Source organism: Myotis yumanensis, unplaced genomic scaffold (genome assembly GCF_028538775.1).
Source record: "Myotis yumanensis isolate MYYU_CA2020_CCGP unplaced genomic scaffold, mMyoYum1.0.hap1 SCAF_1, whole genome shotgun sequence".
NCBI lineage: Eukaryota > Metazoa > Chordata > Mammalia > Chiroptera > Vespertilionidae > Myotis > Myotis yumanensis.
The window spans coordinates 133,247,509-133,265,565 of record NW_027223752.1 but is presented as its reverse complement, the minus strand read 5'-3'; the positions used below and the strand labels follow the sequence as shown (position 1 = coordinate 133,265,565).

Genomic DNA, 18,057 nt, shown 5'->3' with positions numbered 1-18,057 from the left:
GTATCTTGATTGAGAGCCAGCCCTATGCACTGTACAGCCAAACTTATCATTAAAAAATTGAACCGCTTTCTTACACTTTACACCTTACACCAAACAACCTTTGCCCTTAAAACCTCTCCTCCCTTAAGTTCTGCCTTCACAGTTCACCCAGATTAGGTTTTGATTGGTCAGTTTCTATGCCAGTCAGCATCAAAAGCTCTGCCTCCTAATCAGCCATTGGTTCCTCGCAGTTCAGCCAGATTTGGTTGATTGGTCGTTTTCTCTGCCAGTCAGCATCTCTGGGCCTATCTCTGGGCTTGATCAGAGAGGCGTGGCTGAACAGCAGCCACCCTAGGTTTCTGGCAAGCAGGCTGAACCACTGACCTCTCAGAGAGAGAGAGAGCTGAGGCTCCTGGTGAGGCCCAGAGAGAGAGAGGCAAGGGCTGATCAGCAGCTGCCACAGAGGCTGCGGATCAGACCCTGCTTCGCTCTCTGGGCCTCACCAGAACCTACAGCAGCTGATCAGCCCTGTCTCTCCCGTTTTCTGAGAGGTCAGCAGTTCAGCCTGCTCTCCAGTCCCTGCTCCCCCGAGCCTGCTGCATGTGCAGTGCGGTGTTTGGTCGTCCCTTCAGTTGTTTTGTACATTATGGACCCTGGCTCTTTATATATATAGACTAGTAGCCCGGTGCAGAAATTCATGCATGGGGGTGGGAGGGAAAGGGGGACCCTCAGTATGGCCTGCACCGTCTCCAATCCAGGACACCTCGGGGAATGTCTGACTGCCTGTTTGTTCCCACACTTTTAACAGATGACAGCTCCACTGTTGTTTCTTTCTTCTCATGCTTAAAACAATTGGAATTAGTAGGTATTCAAAGTGTGTATACATTTTGGGAGGACACTCTGTCTATCTCTAGTCAGCGGTGAAAGGAACCAACAGCGGATTTGGAAGCCCCAGACAGGGAACCTCGCTCACTCTCCGCATGTCTCCCCTCTTCACTTTCCACCTTCACGGGCAGCGGAAGAATCAATGTTTTCTCTCATTAACTCGGAAAAGCACATTCTGTCACCCGCCGCCTGGCAGGTGTGCGCTAGGACCCATACGAGCGAGGCTCAGTCAGGCCAGCCTTTGCTCATGGGTGCTGGCACCCAAAGTGCACATTCCTCCTCTGCAATCACCCCGACTATCCCACTGTTTCACTGAGAGGACGAACCTCTTCGCCTCCTCTGGATTCTTGATCTTGAATGCTGACCAAAGGCACCTCAGTGAGGGCCGCCCGTGCCCACCAGGTGTGTCTGTCTGCACCTGCTCCCACCTAGGCACCTGCATTAGCCCCACAGAGGTGATTTCAAGCTGCACTGGCCTCCACGGGAACAGGGCATCTCCACTCCACCCTCTCACTGTAATCTCACAGGCGCCTACCCTCAGCACCCAGAACACTCAGCCACTCTCCAAAGGACATGAGCATGTCGGAGGGGACGAGTGCACATCCTGTGGGGTCTTAGGCATGCTAGGGTTGATGGAAGTGCAGTGGAGGGGCGGGGGGAACTTGTGGACGCCTTGTTCCAGGACTGTTGCAGGCGCACAAGGGTGACAACACCTTGCGGGATGTTCGCATGCAAGGGGGGGAGGAGAGGATATGTACACCGGAGGCCTATGGCTTTGCAGATATGCAAACCCCCAGGGTGTGGCCAGGAGGACGTCAATCTGGCCCTCCACGGTGGCTGTCCTTGTGATCACACACCTACTGGGCCAGGAGGTGGGACTTGTGCAGCCACTCCTTGGCACTTCACCTCGACCCACAGGCTCCGGATGGCACGCTCACGGCTGCCATTGCCACCATGTGGGGAGTACTGGCCGCCCTCCTCTGTCCAGACCACAGGCCCAGAGCAGTCTGGGCGGGGCAGGACGCTGGCGCGCGCTGCTCACCTACCCACAACGGCTGGGATGGAGTGGAAGCCAGGCATCCTGCCCTGCTGTGGCCAGGCGCTCCATGCCTCCACGCATTGTACACTGGCACAGAGCGGCCAGGGTGAGACACCTGCCCCAAGGCGCTCGGTGCCTATGCACATGCACGCTGCCCACAGGCCTGCCATCTTTGTTAGGTTAATTTGCATACTCATCCTGATTGGCTGGTGAGCATAGCAGAGGTGATGGTTCCAGAGTTGGTGAAAGTCCTGGGAGCCCATGGGTGTGGCTTGGCTTGCCTCCTGGGGCTGGTGAAGGTCCCAGGAGCCCGCGGCTGCTGCCACCATTGCCTTCTGGGGCAGTTGACACTTGCGTATGCAAATTAACCGCCATCCTTGTTGGATAATTTGCATAGTCACTCGGATTGGCTTGTGGGCGTGGCTTGGGTGTAGCCGAGAGATGGTTAATTTGCATGTTTCTCTCTTATTATATAGGATAATGAACTCACAGAAAGAGAAATGAAAAAAAAATCCCATTTATCAGTGCACCAAAAAAATTAAGAAAACTGGGAATAAATTTAACTAAGGAGGTAAAAGACCTCTACTCAGAAAACTATAGGACATTGAAAAAAGAGATAGAGGAAGATCTAAACAAATGGAAGAACATATTATGCGCATGGATTGGTAGAATCAACATCATTAAAATGTCCATACTACCCAAAGCAATCTACAGATTCAATGCAATCCCCATTAAAATACCAATTGCACATTTCAAAGATCTTTAACAAACTTTTCTAAAATTTATATGGAATAAAAAAAGACCCTGAATAACCACAGCAATGCTGAGAAAGAAGAACAAAGTTGGAAGGATCACAATACCAGAAATGAAGCTATATCAGCAAGACATGGTTCTCACAACTGCCTGGTACTGGGACAAGAAAAGACAAATAGACTAATGGAATAGAACAGAGAACCCAGGGTTCCTCACATTTAAGTTCAATAGCAAAGGCTAGGCAAATTATCATGCCTAGGAGTCTAAGTGCCAACTCAAACCTTACTATCAAGTACCTGTTGAAATCCTGCCTACTGCCTCATCTTAACATATCCTATATAATAAAAGCCTAGGTAGTGTCACACGACGTTGTCACAAGATGGCTGCCACAAGATGGTCACCACAAGGTGGCTGGCAGGGGAGGGCAGTTGAAGGTGATGAGGTCGGCAAGGTGGGCATTTGGAGGCAAACAGGCCAGCAGGAGAGGGCAGTTAGGGGTGACCAAGCCTGCAGGGGAGGGTGTTAGGGGTGACCAGGCCTGCAGGGGAGGGCAATTGGAGCTGACCAGGCCTGTAGGGCAGTTGGGGGCGATTGGGCCAGCAGGGGAGGGCAGTTGGGGGTGATCGGGCTGTAAGGGGAGCAGTTAGATATCAATCTGGTCGGCATGGGAGCGGTTAGGGAGCAAACAGGCTGGCAGGAGAGTGGTTAGGGGGTGATAAGGCTGGCAGGCAGAAGTGGTTAGGGGCAATCAGGCAGGCAGGCAGGCAGGCAGGCGAGTGGTTAGGAGCCAGCAGTCCTGGACTGTGATGAGGGGGAAGTCCCAGATAGGAGAGGGTGCAACCAGGCTCAGGGACAACCCCCGCCACCCCCCAGTGCACGAATTTTGTGTACTGGGCCTTTTGTTAGATATAAAAAGACAGCCGGGGACCACCACACATCTGAAGGAAGCCAACAAGAAAGACAGACCAAAGCAGAATGGTAATCACAAGTGTTGTAGAAGTTATGGAGAAAAAGGAACCTTCATTCACTGCTGGTAGGAACATAAACTATACATCGACTATGGAAAAGTGTATGGAATTACCTCACAAAAACAAGAATAGAATTACCATATGATCCGACAACCCCTCTTTTGGTTATCTACCAGAAAAATTGAAAAACATTTATTTGCAAAGATATATGTTCATTGTAACATTATTCCTGATGGCCAAAACATGAAAATAAAGTGTCCTTCAGTAAATGTTTGGATAAAGGAGATGTGGTGTGCGTGTGCGCGTGCATGTGTGTGTGTGTGTGTGTGTGTGTGTGTATGATGCTACCACTCAGCCATAAGAAAGGAGGAAGTACTGCCATTTGTCACAACATGGGTATTATATTCTAAATGAAGTCAGACAGAAAAAGCTAATAAGCATATGCTCTCATTCATATGTGGAAAATAAAACTAAAACTCATAGACATAGAGAACAGTATGGTGTTTACCAGAGGGAAAGGGTGTGGGGGTAAGTAAAGGGTAAAGGGGACCAAATATATGCTGAGGGAAGATTATTTGACTTTAGGTGGTGGACACACAATGCAATGTAGCGATCATGTATCAGAGACATGTAAACTTGAAATCTAAATAAGGATTTTAACCAATGTCACCCCAATGAATTTAATTTAAAAAATCTGAACTTATAAACAAAAAGCAGATTGAAAGCATTTCCTAAAATCTACATGCTAAGAGCATCATATTTCTTAGTTATTATTTTCATAGAACAATTTAGAATCTGTGGTATCAGCAAATGGGTTGTCCTATCCTATCTAATAAAAGAGAAACATGGTAATTAGCCATACCTCCGCAACCCTTCCCATTGGCTAATCAGGGCAATGTGCAAATTAACAGCCAGCCAAGATGGCGGCCGGCAGCCAGGCAGCTTGAAGCAAACATGAGGCTTGCTTACTTCAGTGATGGAGGACTCCAACGTTCCCCGCCTGCTGCTGCAGGCCTCTGAGCTTGCAGTTTGAAACATTGTTACAAATATAGAAGCTAAACAAACTCCAGAAACCTGCTTTCAGCCAGCCGGGATCTCAGAGCTGGAGTTGAAACAGTGTTTCGATGATAGAACCCAAATAAGCCAGATACCTGCTTTCAGCAGCTGAGGCCTAAGAGCTGGAGCCAAGCCTCAGAGCTAAAGCTGGCCCAAAATTAAAAAAAGAAAAAGAATAAAAGGAGCGGTTGGGAGCTTCAGTCACCCGCCAGTCTGAAAAGAGCCCTCAGCCCCTCACCCAGACTGGCCAGGCACCCCAGTGTGGACCCCCACCCTGATCCAGGACACCCTTCAGGGCAAACCAGCCGGCCCCCACCCGTGCACCAGGCCTCTATCCTATATAGTAAAAGGGTAATATGCCTCCCAGCACCGGGATCAGTGGAGCCGCGAGGCCTCCAGGCAATGGGATCAGCGTGACAGGGGGCAGCGCCCAAACCCCCTGATCACCCTGCTCTGTTTGTGACAGGGGAAGGTGCCCCAACCCCCTGATCAGCCCTGCTCTGTGCCTGATAGGGGGGAGCTCCCCAACAGCCTGATTGCCCTGTGGCTCTGTGTGTAACAGGGTGAGGCGCCCCAACCCCCTGATCGGCCCTGCTCTGTGTTTGACAGGTGCAGTGCCCAAACCCCACCCCCCACGGGCCCTGCTCTGTGTCTGACAGGGTAGAGCCATAACCTCCCCATCGGAACTGCCCTGAGTGTGACAGGGTGTGGCACCCCAACCCCCTGATCCGCCCTGCTCTGTGCATGACAGGGGGCAGCGCTCCAACTCCCCAATTAGCCCTGCTCTGAGCCCGACCAGGGGCTGCACCTAGGGATTGGTCCTGCCCTCTGCCACCCGGGAGCAGGCCTAAGCCAGCAGGTCGTTATCTCTCCAGGGGTCCCAGACAGTAAGAGGGCACAGGCCGGGCTGAGGGACCCCCCCCCCCCCTCACCTGAGTGCACAAATTTTTGTGCACCAGGCCTCTAGTCTATACTAATAAAAGAGTAATATGCTAATTAGACCGGACATCTTCCACAGGACTGTCCTGACAAAGCAGGGGACTTGGATGGCCTGTAAACTACCCTAGGACCCTTGCCTAGGCCAGCCCCACCCCCAGCAGGGACCCCCCACCCTGATTGAAAATGAGGTCAGCTTGCAAACCACCTAGGCCCCTCACCCAGGCCGGCTCCGCCCCCAGTGGGGACCCCAACCCAATTGGGATTGTGGCTGGCCTGAAAACTACCCTCAGCCCCTCGCCCTGACCAGTCCCACCACCAAGCAGGGACCCCCACCCCAATTGGGGGCATGGTCAGCTTGCAAACTGCCCCAGACCCCTCCCCCAGGTCAACCTTGCCCCCACTGGGGACCTCCACTCAGTTTGGGGGCAGGGCCAGCTTGCAAACCCCACAGCCCCTGCCCCAGTGGCCCTTCCACCCTGCAGGCTTCCCCCACCCTGATCCAGTCTTCCTTTGGCCAGTGATGTTCAGTAGTTAGAGCATTGTCCTTTGCACCAAAAGCTCTAGGGTTTGGTTCCTAGTCAAGGGCAAGTACCTGGGTTTTATATTCACTCCCTTCCCCTGGTTGGGGAGCATTTGAGAGGCAGTCAGTGGATGTATTTCTCACATAGATGTTTCTCTCTCTCTCTCTCTCTCTCTCTCTCTCTCTCTATCTCCTCTCCCGCTTTCTTCCTCCCATTCTTCTACTCTCTCTGAAAAGCAATAGAAAAGTATCTTCAGGTCAAGATTAAAATTTTCTCTATATAAAAGCCCAACAACCGGAACAACTGGACGACTATCCGGTAGCTATGATGCGCACTGACCCAGACCTTGCAGCTGGGGCCCTGACATCCTCAAATCTGGTTCACCCTCAGCCCGGACCCAGACAGGAGGGAGGAGGGAGCCCGATTCCTCATGGAATTGGCCGTGCCTTAACCGTGCCTTGCTTGCTGCTGGCAATAAGGGGGGGCTGGCTGGCCAACTTCCCAAGGTCCCTCCCTCCTTCAAGCCGCACCCCCCCATCGGTCCCAAACACCGAGGGACCCCACCTGAGCACAACTTTGTACACTAGGTCTCTAGTAAACAAACAAACAAATAAATAAACTTCAGAAAAGCAAAACATTGCATTGGTAAAAGAATGAAATGCTATAAAAAATGACAGGATATAAGAGAACACTATCAATTAAAAACTAGATAAACAAAACAGAATTATAAAGTATTGGTGGCCCTAGCCAATTTGGTTCAGTGGATAGAGCATTGGCCTGCGGACCAAAGGGTCCCGGGCTTGATTCTGGTTAAGGGCACATGCCCAGGTTGCGGGCTCAATCCCCAGTAGGGGTCATGTAGAAAGCAGCCAATCAATGATTACCTTTTATCATTGATGTTTCTATTTTTCCATTCCTTTCTGAAATCAATAAAATTTTTTTAAAAAAGAGGTTGGTGAACAAAGTCAAGGAAACCTCCAGGAAGCAGAAAAAGACAAAATGGGAAATAAGAGGGGGGAAATATTTAGAGATTTGTCCAGGAATACTGGTCTAAGAGTTCCAATGTGTGAGTAATGGGAATGTTAGGAAAAAGAAGGAATAAAGAATGTATAAAAGAAACAAAAATATCCCCTGAAAGTAGATAAGACCTGGAGTCTTGATGGCCACAATAAAATGAAAAGGTGCATACCAACACATACCATCAAACCTCAGAATCCCAGGAATAGATTAGCTTCTAAACATTTCCAGAGAAGAAAGGGTGGAGGAAATTATTGAAATTGCAAATATACCGTGTATCATACATTGCCAATATATTTAAGAGCAACACTATAATGAGAAAACAGTAGAAATGTCTTTAGAACTGCAAAAATTAATTTCAACCTAGAATTCTCTGCTTTGTTAAGTAGGAGGCATTTCAGAGAGGCTAGATCTTCAAACAATTTCTGCCCATGTATCCTTTCCCAGGAAAAGTGCTTCAGTGAAACAAAGGAGAATAACAATACAGAGGAAAACATAAACATGGGACAAAGATTTTCAACCAGTGTACCACCAAGCACACTGGTGTGTGGCAAGAATATTTACAAAATGCAATACCTGACTATTTGGGCAGGGGCACTGACCTTTTCCCTTACATTGTCAAATAACAAAATGACAACAACCAACACCACAATAGATGCCAAAAGTGAATGAATCACAATTATACTTTTTTTTTTTTTAGATTGGTAAGACACATATTTTTTTGGTGTGTCACAGAATTTTAGTCATTAGTTTATGCATGCCATGAGATGAAAAAGGTTGAAAATCGCTGATCTAAGAAATCGGGGATCCAACATAAGAGAGCAGTATGTGAGATCCCAGATGACTTTAAAGAAATATGCTTCAAAGCAGACACAGAGCAGGCCTTCAGAGAACAAGTTCATAGTAGAGGAGGATAATAAAAGGCTGGGGAGATGGCTTCCAATGACAAATGGAACAAATGTGGTCAGTACGTGGAAAATATTTTTGACAGGCCTGTGACAAAAGTCACAGCATGTTTGGGAAAAAAATAGAAAAGAAGAAGTGAATACACTAAAAAAATTAATTCCACAACATAAAAATGAAAACTTACTAGGTATTATGTTAATGTAGCATAAATGTAGAGTTTTTGTCCAACAGTCATCTTTCTCTGCCAAGTTACTAGATTGTTAGATATAAAGCAGTTATTTCTGAAATCAGAGAGACCAGCCTACCTGCTGCCTTTGACTACGTGAGATCATGTTGACAAGGGAGAGGGTTTGGATTATTCTGAAGAAGTGTAGCATTGCTCAACTTTCAGTAATCCAGGGGGTCCCAAAAATGAATACACATTTTAACAGATGATAACTCAATTTTCACTCCTTTTCAGGTTTAATTGATTCAAAATAATAGGTAAAGTCAGACTATGCTTTGAATAAAGAAAACTTATTCTAATCTCTGACTAGACTTTTTTTTAATGGGGAGATAGAAAACCAGCAATAGGTGACAAATTGAGGGCACACAAATATCGACAAAAATATTAATTCTTGACATTTGCAACTCCACTGCTTAGTTTTGTTAGCAGTGCCTGGACCAGAATGGTCATCAGTTTGAAAACAGGTATTCACAAAATTATTCACTTCTGAAGATTCTTTCAAATTTTGAAAATGAACTATCCTATATAATAAAAGCCTAATGTGCAAAACGACCAAACAGTGGAATGACCGGTCGCTATGATATGCACTGACCAGCGGGGGGCAGGCGCTCAATGCAGGAGCTGCCCCCTGGTGGTCAGTGCACTCCCACAATGGGAGTGCCGCTTGGCGGCTCCCACATCGGGCCAATCCCCACCAGGGCCTGAATCACATGTTGTGGCCTCAAGTAAGTTAATAAACACCAACGTAATCGTGCAGAGTGCGTATACATTTTTTGATCAAAAGAATGAAGGGCATACAAGGAAAAGGCACAGCCAGAGAACTAGAGGGCTCAACAGTAACAAACATTTGCATAGTCATGATAACAGAAACACTGATTCAGATTTACTAACAACCATGATACATGTTGGGAGAACAGAAGGAGGGAAAGAAGACCACACTGGAGGGAGGAAGCTAAGCTGTCAGCTGCTAAAACAACAAGTCAATAGATAACACAAAAATTGCCGTAGCTATGATATGGTTGTTACTTTTGTTAAAAAACAAATGAAAAGTTAAGGCACAAAATTAAGGTAGATCTTTTTATCACAACCATGTTACTGACATTTAACTTAAAGGTCAGAACCCCTTAAAAAATGACCATTACTAAACCAAAACTTTCCTGCATATGTAAACCTGTTAATTAAGGTAACAGAAGTGATTAAGAAAGTCTTCCAAAACAGGTTCATGCTAATGATACTGGACTCATAATAGATTTTTAACAATTATGGCAGACAATTTTTAATTCAAATTATTAATTTCTTACATAACTTTTCCAGTATGTACTTACGTGGTAGAAATAGTTGTTCTTCCTCTTTTCTCCCACTAAGAATACAAAGAATGAACTGATCAATACTGATACAAATGCCACAGAAAAACATAAGTTATTGATTTCCTGAAAGATTACTAATATACAAAACTAGAGGCCCAGTGAAGGAATTTGTGCAAGGGTGGAGTCTGGCTGGCCAGGCCCCAATCAGGACAGATGTGGGCAGGCCTGTTGAGAGGAGGAAATGGCAGAAGGTTGGCCGGCCAGGCTGCCCTGACTGGGGCCTGATTAGGGCCAAGCTGGTTGCAGGGAGGGGCCATGGGTGATTGGCCAGAAGGCCCCACCCCCAATTGGGGTGGGGAAGGCCAATTGAGGGCAGGGCCAGCTGTGGGGAGGGGTTGGATGTGTGGGGGGCGGTAATCAGGGGCAGAGCTGGCTGTGGGGAGGGGCCACGGGCGATCAGGGTGGTGGTGGGTGATCAGGAGTGGGCTGACTGGGGATTAGAGCTGCAGGAGGTTTGCTGGCCAGCCCTGTGCCCTATTGGGGAGGGGGAGCAATCAGGGGCAGGACCATCCTGGGGGAGGAGCTGCAGGCTACTGGGAGTGGTGGGGGCCCAGCAGGGGTGGTTCGGGCCTGGGGTAGGGGCTGCAGGAGGTTGGCCAGCCAGCCCCCCCACAATCTGGTCAGTTCGCTGGCCACAGTGGGCGTCAAAATGACTGGCCTGATCCCACCCGTTATGGTGTTCTAGTTGCTGGCTTTTTATATATATAGATAAGACCAAATTTTATTCCATTTCTTTTATAACTTCCAACAAAATTTAAAATTTAAAGCAGCTGGCAAGATGAGTCCCATAAGCAGTATCTTAAAACTAAGTTTTACACTTTTGACCTAATGGATATTCTGTTTTAGGTACAAATAAAAGTCTCTCATGTCCAGAAGGAAAGGGCAAAGGGCAAAGCCAGGGGAGAAACTTGGCTAACAAAAAAGCTTATCTGTTGTGCCTCTGAGCCACTATTCAGTCGGAGTTTCCAATTCTACACGGATACCCTCTGTACTTGAACCACCAGGATCTAACAGTTGAGGGCTCTAAGAACCAGTTTCTGGCCAGGCACCTGCAAGCATCCTGAACCACTTAGGTAACCACCTAGAATATCTTACTAAGAAATTAAATGCATCTCTACTCAACTGCAAAGTAACCTATCCAATTTAAACTTTAAAATGATGGGGCTAAGCTAAGTAAACAAGTGTACAACACACAAAATCATTTTGCTCTAATAAAGATCTGAAGAAAAATAAAAGCTCCAAAGAGGGTCTTGGGCTGAACTCTGTTTCCCACTCTGCCTCCTTTAACATGGCAGGGGCATCATAGGCACACATTCCTTAGGACTGAGGAGAGGGGCACGGGATAGCACTTCCTTTACTCTCTCACCCTCTCTCTACAGGTGAGCAGCCCCTGGCTCTGGAAGAAACTGAGAAATACAGCAATCCTAAGCAAAATGATCAGCTCCAGACAATCATGCACACATGCCATGAAAACGCATGTTAAAACCCCCACTTTGTATTGAGCTGCATGGATGCAAATAAAATGGACCCTTCCCTGCCTGTACTTCTGCTGTCACAATCAACTGAGACTCGATCCTCGTGCCTTTTTAAGCAAGTAAACTCGATTGAACATAACATTAAGGAAATAAGCAGTCAAGCAGAAGCATTAAAGTATTACAGTTCTAGTTCTTATCCTAAAACAAACAAGACACAGGAAATTGACATAGTTGAACCTGCTCTTGCTAGGCTTCTGGGAACCCTATAGGGCTCTGTTCCTCTGAGGTACTCTGGCAGCATTACATAGGGGAGAGAGTTTGAATAGCTTCAAATTCTAATGTGGGACAGGATTCTTTGCTTGAGCACTATGTAAGATCACAAATTCAATCCTCATATGTAAACAACTGAAATGTTTTTTATTTGTTCAAACAAAAACCTGTGACCTCAATCCTATCTTGACTTACTGATCATTTGACATTTCTTCCGGAAAACTGTGCCAGCCCCAGGATGGCCAGAAGGGATTAAACCTGAAGGAAGAAGAGAAAAGGCATACAATTTTGTTGAGTAGAAAAATTGGTAATTTAAAAAATAGCTACACATCAACTTATATCACTTCCTGTTGGGAAGACTCTTTTTAAAATATATTTTATTGATCTTTTACAGAGAGTAAGTGAGAGGGAAAGAGTTAGAAACATTGGTGAGAGAGAAACATCGACCAGCTGCCTCCTGCACATCCCCTACTGGGGATGTGCCCGCAACAAAGGTACATGCCCTTGACAGGAATTGAACCTGGGACCCTTGAATCCGCAGGCCGACCCTCTATCCACTGAGGGAAACCAGTTAGGGCATGGGAAGATGTTTTAAGTAATGGTAATCAGCCAATTTTAGTAAAGGCAACAATATAAAAATTCTACTCAGAAAATTCAAAATTGCCGAATCTTGCTATACATATGCAGTAAAACCCGGCTATGTCTTAGACTTTTTTTTCTAACTTGCACCTAAATAATCTATGGATTATTTATGTGTTTCCCCATTTCTACTTATCAATTAGAAATACAGTTACTATCTTTCACGCTGATATTACCAGCACATTTTAGAAACACTGTTAAGAAACAAATTAAACTGTGGCCAATTACTGTCAGGTACCTGCTAATATATCAAATATGCCCAAATCATGAGCTATATTTGGCAAATGTTCTTTACCATTTGGCTAATTCTAACTCCATTCACAAAATGAACTTATTTAGTTAGCTGTGGCTTACTTGGGGCTATTCATCATGGCACGTTTAAAAGGATAGTGTAAAAGCTCAATGCTTTAATCTACAGGGAATCTTTCAAGACAGTGACTTTTTATACTTTCATCAAAGTGATTTTTTTCAATCTTTATTGTTCAAAGTATTACAGATGTCCCCTATTTTCCACAATTGTCCCCTTCTAGCCCACCGCCAGGCTGTCACCCCCCTATTGTCTGTGTCCATGGGTTACGCATATATGTGAAAGTTTTCACTTGCATTCTTTGCTTGATCTAGTCCCACCCACCCACCCACTCCAGCCTTCCCTCTGAGATTCATCAGCTGTTTCATATTTCTATGTCTCTGGATCTATTTTGTTCATCAGTTTGTTGTTGTTGATGTTTTAGACATAGATGGAGTGGTAATTGTTGTTTCTGAGTTGTATACAATAATTTCAAATGGAAATAATCAAGACTGGAGCAAGTTAAATAGGCTCACTTTGTGGAGAGTATATAACATATAGGCTGCATTCTAAGGAGCGCTGTATGCATCACCAAATGGAATTTGGCACATCTATCACCAGCATGTCAGCCTGTCCTGTTCAGCAGCTGGTTACACATCCGTTCACATCTCTAAGTCTCAGTTTCTTCATCAGCAATAGAAGAATATACATGGGACTTGTTTGCAGTTAGAAGGACCAAATGGGCTATACATGGGAGTGAGCTGTAAATCTTAAATATATAAAGGTCCTATTTTGGTCTCTCATCCAACACTACCCATCTACTAACTGGTTTATAAAACCACTCAGACAGAGGCTTACCTTATAGCACCAAACAGAGTGAACAGAAAATTTCACAGGTTCTCACTTGTTTTGTGTTTAAAGGTACAATTCATTAAGTCACGTAAGTTGCTCGTTTTTTCATACTATTTTAATATACTGAACAGGGAGTACTTTTCAGTTATAAAGACATAGCGACCACCCAGGTGAACCCCTAGGCTTAATTATTCTAACTTTTAAAGAAATTAAAAGCTAAACTAGAGTTTAAATAGAATAAGAGCTATGATGTGTTTTCTCTATGAAATAATCTCTACCATTTAAATGAAAAAAAAAAAAAGGGCCAAAGAGGCTTTAACATCTTTGTAAATGTATGTTTACTACTTCACAAATCACAGTCTTCATTAGCTATATTTGTTACCCAGAATTATTTTAAACCAAGTACCATATTTCCACTCTTCTCCCTCTCTCCTCCCACTTCTCCACTCCCCAAACCCCTCTTCAGGCATCTGGTCTTCAGAACTTTGACCTCAACATTCTTACAGTTAAACAGGAAGCTACTGGCAGTACGGGAGATGATGAGGACAAACATTCTTGCACACAATTTTACATCTTAACTGCCAAGACTTTATGTTACAAACTAAAGTCTACATATGTGTGTTCTCTTTAGAAACTTTTGACCAACACTCTTGTGCACCATCCCCGCTCCTTTGGGACAAACAATGTGACAGGGAAGTCTGTTAGGTCACTGAAGGAAGACTGAGGAAATTTTGTGTCAACGTGGACATATCAAAGTAATCAGAACTCCCTGGGTTCTGCTATAAGTAAAAAAACAAACAAGCAACTATTCTCTGTAGGACTGGCAGTAACATTTCACATGATTCGAGAAATTTTGAGTTCCCTCTCCCACCATTTCCTTCTGTGTTCAAATTATAAGTTGGAAGGAAGAAATAGCTTCTATCCAGGCAACTGAAAACAGCCAATGTAATAACACTATATAGGTTCTATGTCGGTTATCGATTTCGAGTTTACCTAACAACCCCTAAAATCTTTGCAGCAGAACTGTTCAGAGTATCAACTGTCTTAACAGCTGGAAACAAGGGTATCACTGGGCCCTACCTGATTCCTTCACTAAGAACCAAAAGTCTAGGTAAGGACAGGGAGATGGGATGGAACCTTGGAAGTTGGGATGTTAAAGTTTTCACTGAGAAAAAGGAGAGAATATACCCACAATTCTTCCTGGAGTCCCAGGAGACATTACAGAGAGCCATGAACAGGAAGGGCCAACTGGAGTGTCTCAGGCTGAATGGGGATGGAAGAAAGAACTGGGTATTTGGGTACTGAACAGGGAAAGAAACTGGTCAGACATGACCGGGGAAAAATAAAGGTTCGGGATGCCAGAAAGAAGGCAAGGAGGAGTCTGAGGTGGTGCCCATCTAGGGGGTCCTGGGGTCAGCAGAGCCCAGAGGTGTGACTGAGATCAGCGAACCCCTGCCACTCCTTACCTTTGGGCGTTTGCCGGTTACTGAGGCGCAGCACAGGGTGGCATTTGCAGAACAGGAGACCCAAGTCCTCATGTGCCCAGGCAGCTTGAGTCACCTCACAGGCATCAGACTCAGGGTGCGGATTCACCCACTCCAAGCTCTGGCCCACCTTGGGGCTGGCATTGGGCTTCAGGCAGCAGCTGAATTTGTTCCCCATGAGGAACCTCTACTCGTGCTGCTGTCACTGCCTTCACTCAACAGTCCCCCTAACCACCCCCCGCCCCGCCCAACCCCCAAAAGGGCAAACCCAGGGGCCCCCGACACCCCGCCCAGCTGTCAGCTGCTGCTGCCTCCACAGAGTTGACTAGTCTGTGAGGACAGCCAGCAGTCTCACGTATTTAAAAGGTGTGCTGATCAGGCAACTGCTGAGAATCACAACCACTGCAAGAAGAGAGCACAGCCTAAGCTCCACCGCCTGCCACAGCTGCTTCTCAACTGAAGGCAGGGCTCCTGGCGGGCCCCAGCCAACCAGAACACATTCTGTGGTCACCTGGTTACGAGGGACCAATCACGGCAGCGTTCCCTCCGCGTGCCCACCTGGCAGGGAAGGCAGTGGGTCAGAATGCTGGTCCTCCCTGCCCTGTAGCCCCTCTATCCCCTCTCCCAGCGCACTCATGTGGCCCAGCCTCTGGGTCCAAACAGCATTTCCTAAACACACTCAAATGTTGTCAGGAGGGCAGGAAACCTACAAATGCCCTTGGCGATGGCCAAGAAGTGAATACATTTTTCAGTTACTGTACACGTTTTGGAGAAAAACAGAAAAAAATCAAGAAGAAAAAGACGTGTACAGTAATTGCAAAATGTACATACATTTACAAACCCTTCAATCAAATAGTTGCCCCCCCAAAGGACCAGAGGGAGTGTTTTCCTTTATTAAAAGAATAGGAGAAAAAGGTCACCTCAAAAAATCAGGGAAACAGAGATTATTAATATTCAACAGTATAAGGGATATAAGTCTGGTGACAAGAATGAGCAAGATATTAACATGTGGAGACCACAGTGGAATGGGAAATGACCTGATGAACTTCAGTTTCTTTTAAATAGCATCTAGTTACATCCTCAGAACCTGGATGTAACTGGATGCTATTAATAATATTATTGTCTAAAGTCTTAGGAATGTCATTAGATAGCATTTTGGATGGCTCTTGGAAGCTTGAGACAACACTGAAGATTATGTTGTAAGCAGTGCCTGCACTTAACGACAGAGACGCGCACAACAAAACTCAGACTTCAATCGCCAGACATTTAAGGTTTTCCCTCCAGGCCCCAGAAACCTAAGAACAGGTGCTCTTTCTGAGGACTGCGCCCCTCCTCCCTCCCTCCCTTCCCAGGATCAGCAAGGAGAAAGCCTGTGACAGAGCCCATAAGCCAGTACCTACAGCAGCTGGAGCCCACTCTCCCCACCCCCTTCTACTTTTCTGACAGCGCCCCAAATACTGCTGCCAGATCCCAGGGAGCCAGGGCCTGGTGCTCAGGGTAAGGCATCCTGTTGCCATAGTGTCTGGGGCTTCTCACAGACAGGCAGGCTCCATGGATGCAAGTGGATGCAGACCTGGGAAGGAAGGAGCCGCCTGGCCCTCCTTCCATCTCCGCACCTCCACCCAGGAGAGGGGATGTCCATGGAATCCGCTTGTGGGCTGGAGAAAGGGGCACATCCCTGCCACATCTGCATCTGCCAGACTCCTCCCATTGTGCATAGCACCCAGCAGAGCCTAGCCCAGCAGTAATGGGCCCAGCCAGGAGTCAGCATCTTGGAGCCTGCCACCTCCCAGAGACCACGCCCTGCCTCCAGGGCCAGGGTCTGCAGCCTTCCCTGAATTCTGAATCCACAAGGACCAGACGCCCTGAGCCTAGGATCCCCTTTCCCAGTGAGGACTCAGTGTAACCCACGATGGTCTTCCCGCAGGACAAGGCCAACTGGGCAGGGGCACAGCACCCCAGGAAGGCAGGCAAGTGCTGGCTAGGGGACTGGGCAGCCTCGGGGAGCCTGACTGGCAGGTGGGGACACAGCTGTGCCTGAGCGGGAAGGCAGGTGAGTGCATACCCGGTGGTCAGGCTCAGCCTGACAGGGCCCCTGTGCTCTCTGGAGGCTGGAGCTGACCATCCCATCTCCTCAGTAAGAACCACGCTCCCATTTCCCGCAGACTGGACTGGAAATCTCCACGTGAGACCTGGACGCCCTGGTTCTCCCTCCGTGTGGGGTTTGACCAGCTTTCCAGCTGACTTTGGCAGACATAATCCTCAAAATTCGAGTTTTCTAGACGCGAATCTTTAGCTAGGAAAATTTTCTGCATGCTGCATGGCCCTTTCCGCTGTTTCTCTTCCCTAACCCCTGACCTGTCCACCAGGTTGGCTCAAGCCCACCACACCGCTCAAGCCTTTCCCACCCTCGCCGCCAGGCCCCAGAAAGGGCCCAGCGCCTGGACTGCAGTGCTCAGTGGCCACTCCACCCTGGGAGCTCCCCAGGCTCCCCAGCTTTCTCTACTGTCTCTGGTTTGTTGTCCTAAAAGGGGTCCTGCGGAAGCGACCTCTGTTCTGCTCTAGATGCCTGGTGGTGTGGGGAAGCCACATGCGCTCTTGACATCAGGGGCACATGCTGTCCACGCTGGGGGCACGCACTCTGATGCTGGGAACACGCGCTCTGATGCACAGGGCACGCGTTTTGACACACAGAGCATGTGGTCTGACGCCCTGGGCACTTGCTCTGGACCCCCTGGCAGGAGCTGCGGGAGTGGAGCGCTTGGGTCAGGGAGGCCTGTGCACGTGGTGACACCCTGTGGTCCCTGTGCTCCCTTTATTCCAGGCTGAAGGCTCCTGGGGGTGGCTGTGACCACCCTGCCCTGCGGGGACCTGCAGGTAAGCAGAGCCCCAGGGGAGCTACCACCACCAGTGTGGGTGAAAGGACGAAGGTCTCACTCCAGGCGTCCCTGTGGGTCTCTTTCTCCCATTTGTCAGAAGCCATGGCTCCGTTGCCCCTCAGGAGTGAAGCTGTCTGTCCACAGGAGTGATGTCTGTGCTGGTTGGGTGTGCTGGGGAGGGGAGGCTGGTCCTGCACCACTTGTCTTGGGTGCTGAGGTGGACCTGCTACCGAGCCTGGGGGAGGCCATGGGACCTGCACCTGCGGGTGCACCAGCTTGGTGGACCTGGGCAAGCAGGGCACCAGGACAGGGGTGTGCCCTGTTCTCTCAGAGGTCGCCTGTCCTTTCCAGCTCCCTGTATGCAGTCCTGTTCCCTGGAGGAAACTGGATTCCTGCTGCAGGGGATGGGGTGGGGGGTGGGAGGGTGGGGGTGGTCGCTCAGGCCTCCCTCCTGCTCCAGCTTCTCCCTTCTGCCCCAGCTTCTTCCACCTGCCCCAGCTTCCCCATCCTGCCCAC

General features: G+C 47.8%; 1 protein-coding gene across 1 annotated transcript in view; it reads right to left on the bottom strand.

The window, feature by feature from the left end:
• The window catches only part of LOC139015256 (cyclin-Y-like protein 1), a 37,455-nt gene extending 22,615 nt beyond the window's left edge, over positions 1-14,840 (bottom strand). The window contains exons 1-2 of the mRNA XM_070422843.1: positions 14,645-14,840; positions 1,726-1,844 (exon numbers count right to left, since the gene is read on the bottom strand). Of these exons, the coding sequence (XP_070278944.1) occupies positions 1,726-1,844; positions 14,645-14,840 (315 nt within the window). The remainder of the gene's footprint in view (positions 1-1,725; positions 1,845-14,644) is intronic.
• Between the last annotated feature and the right edge of the window lie 3,217 nt (positions 14,841-18,057).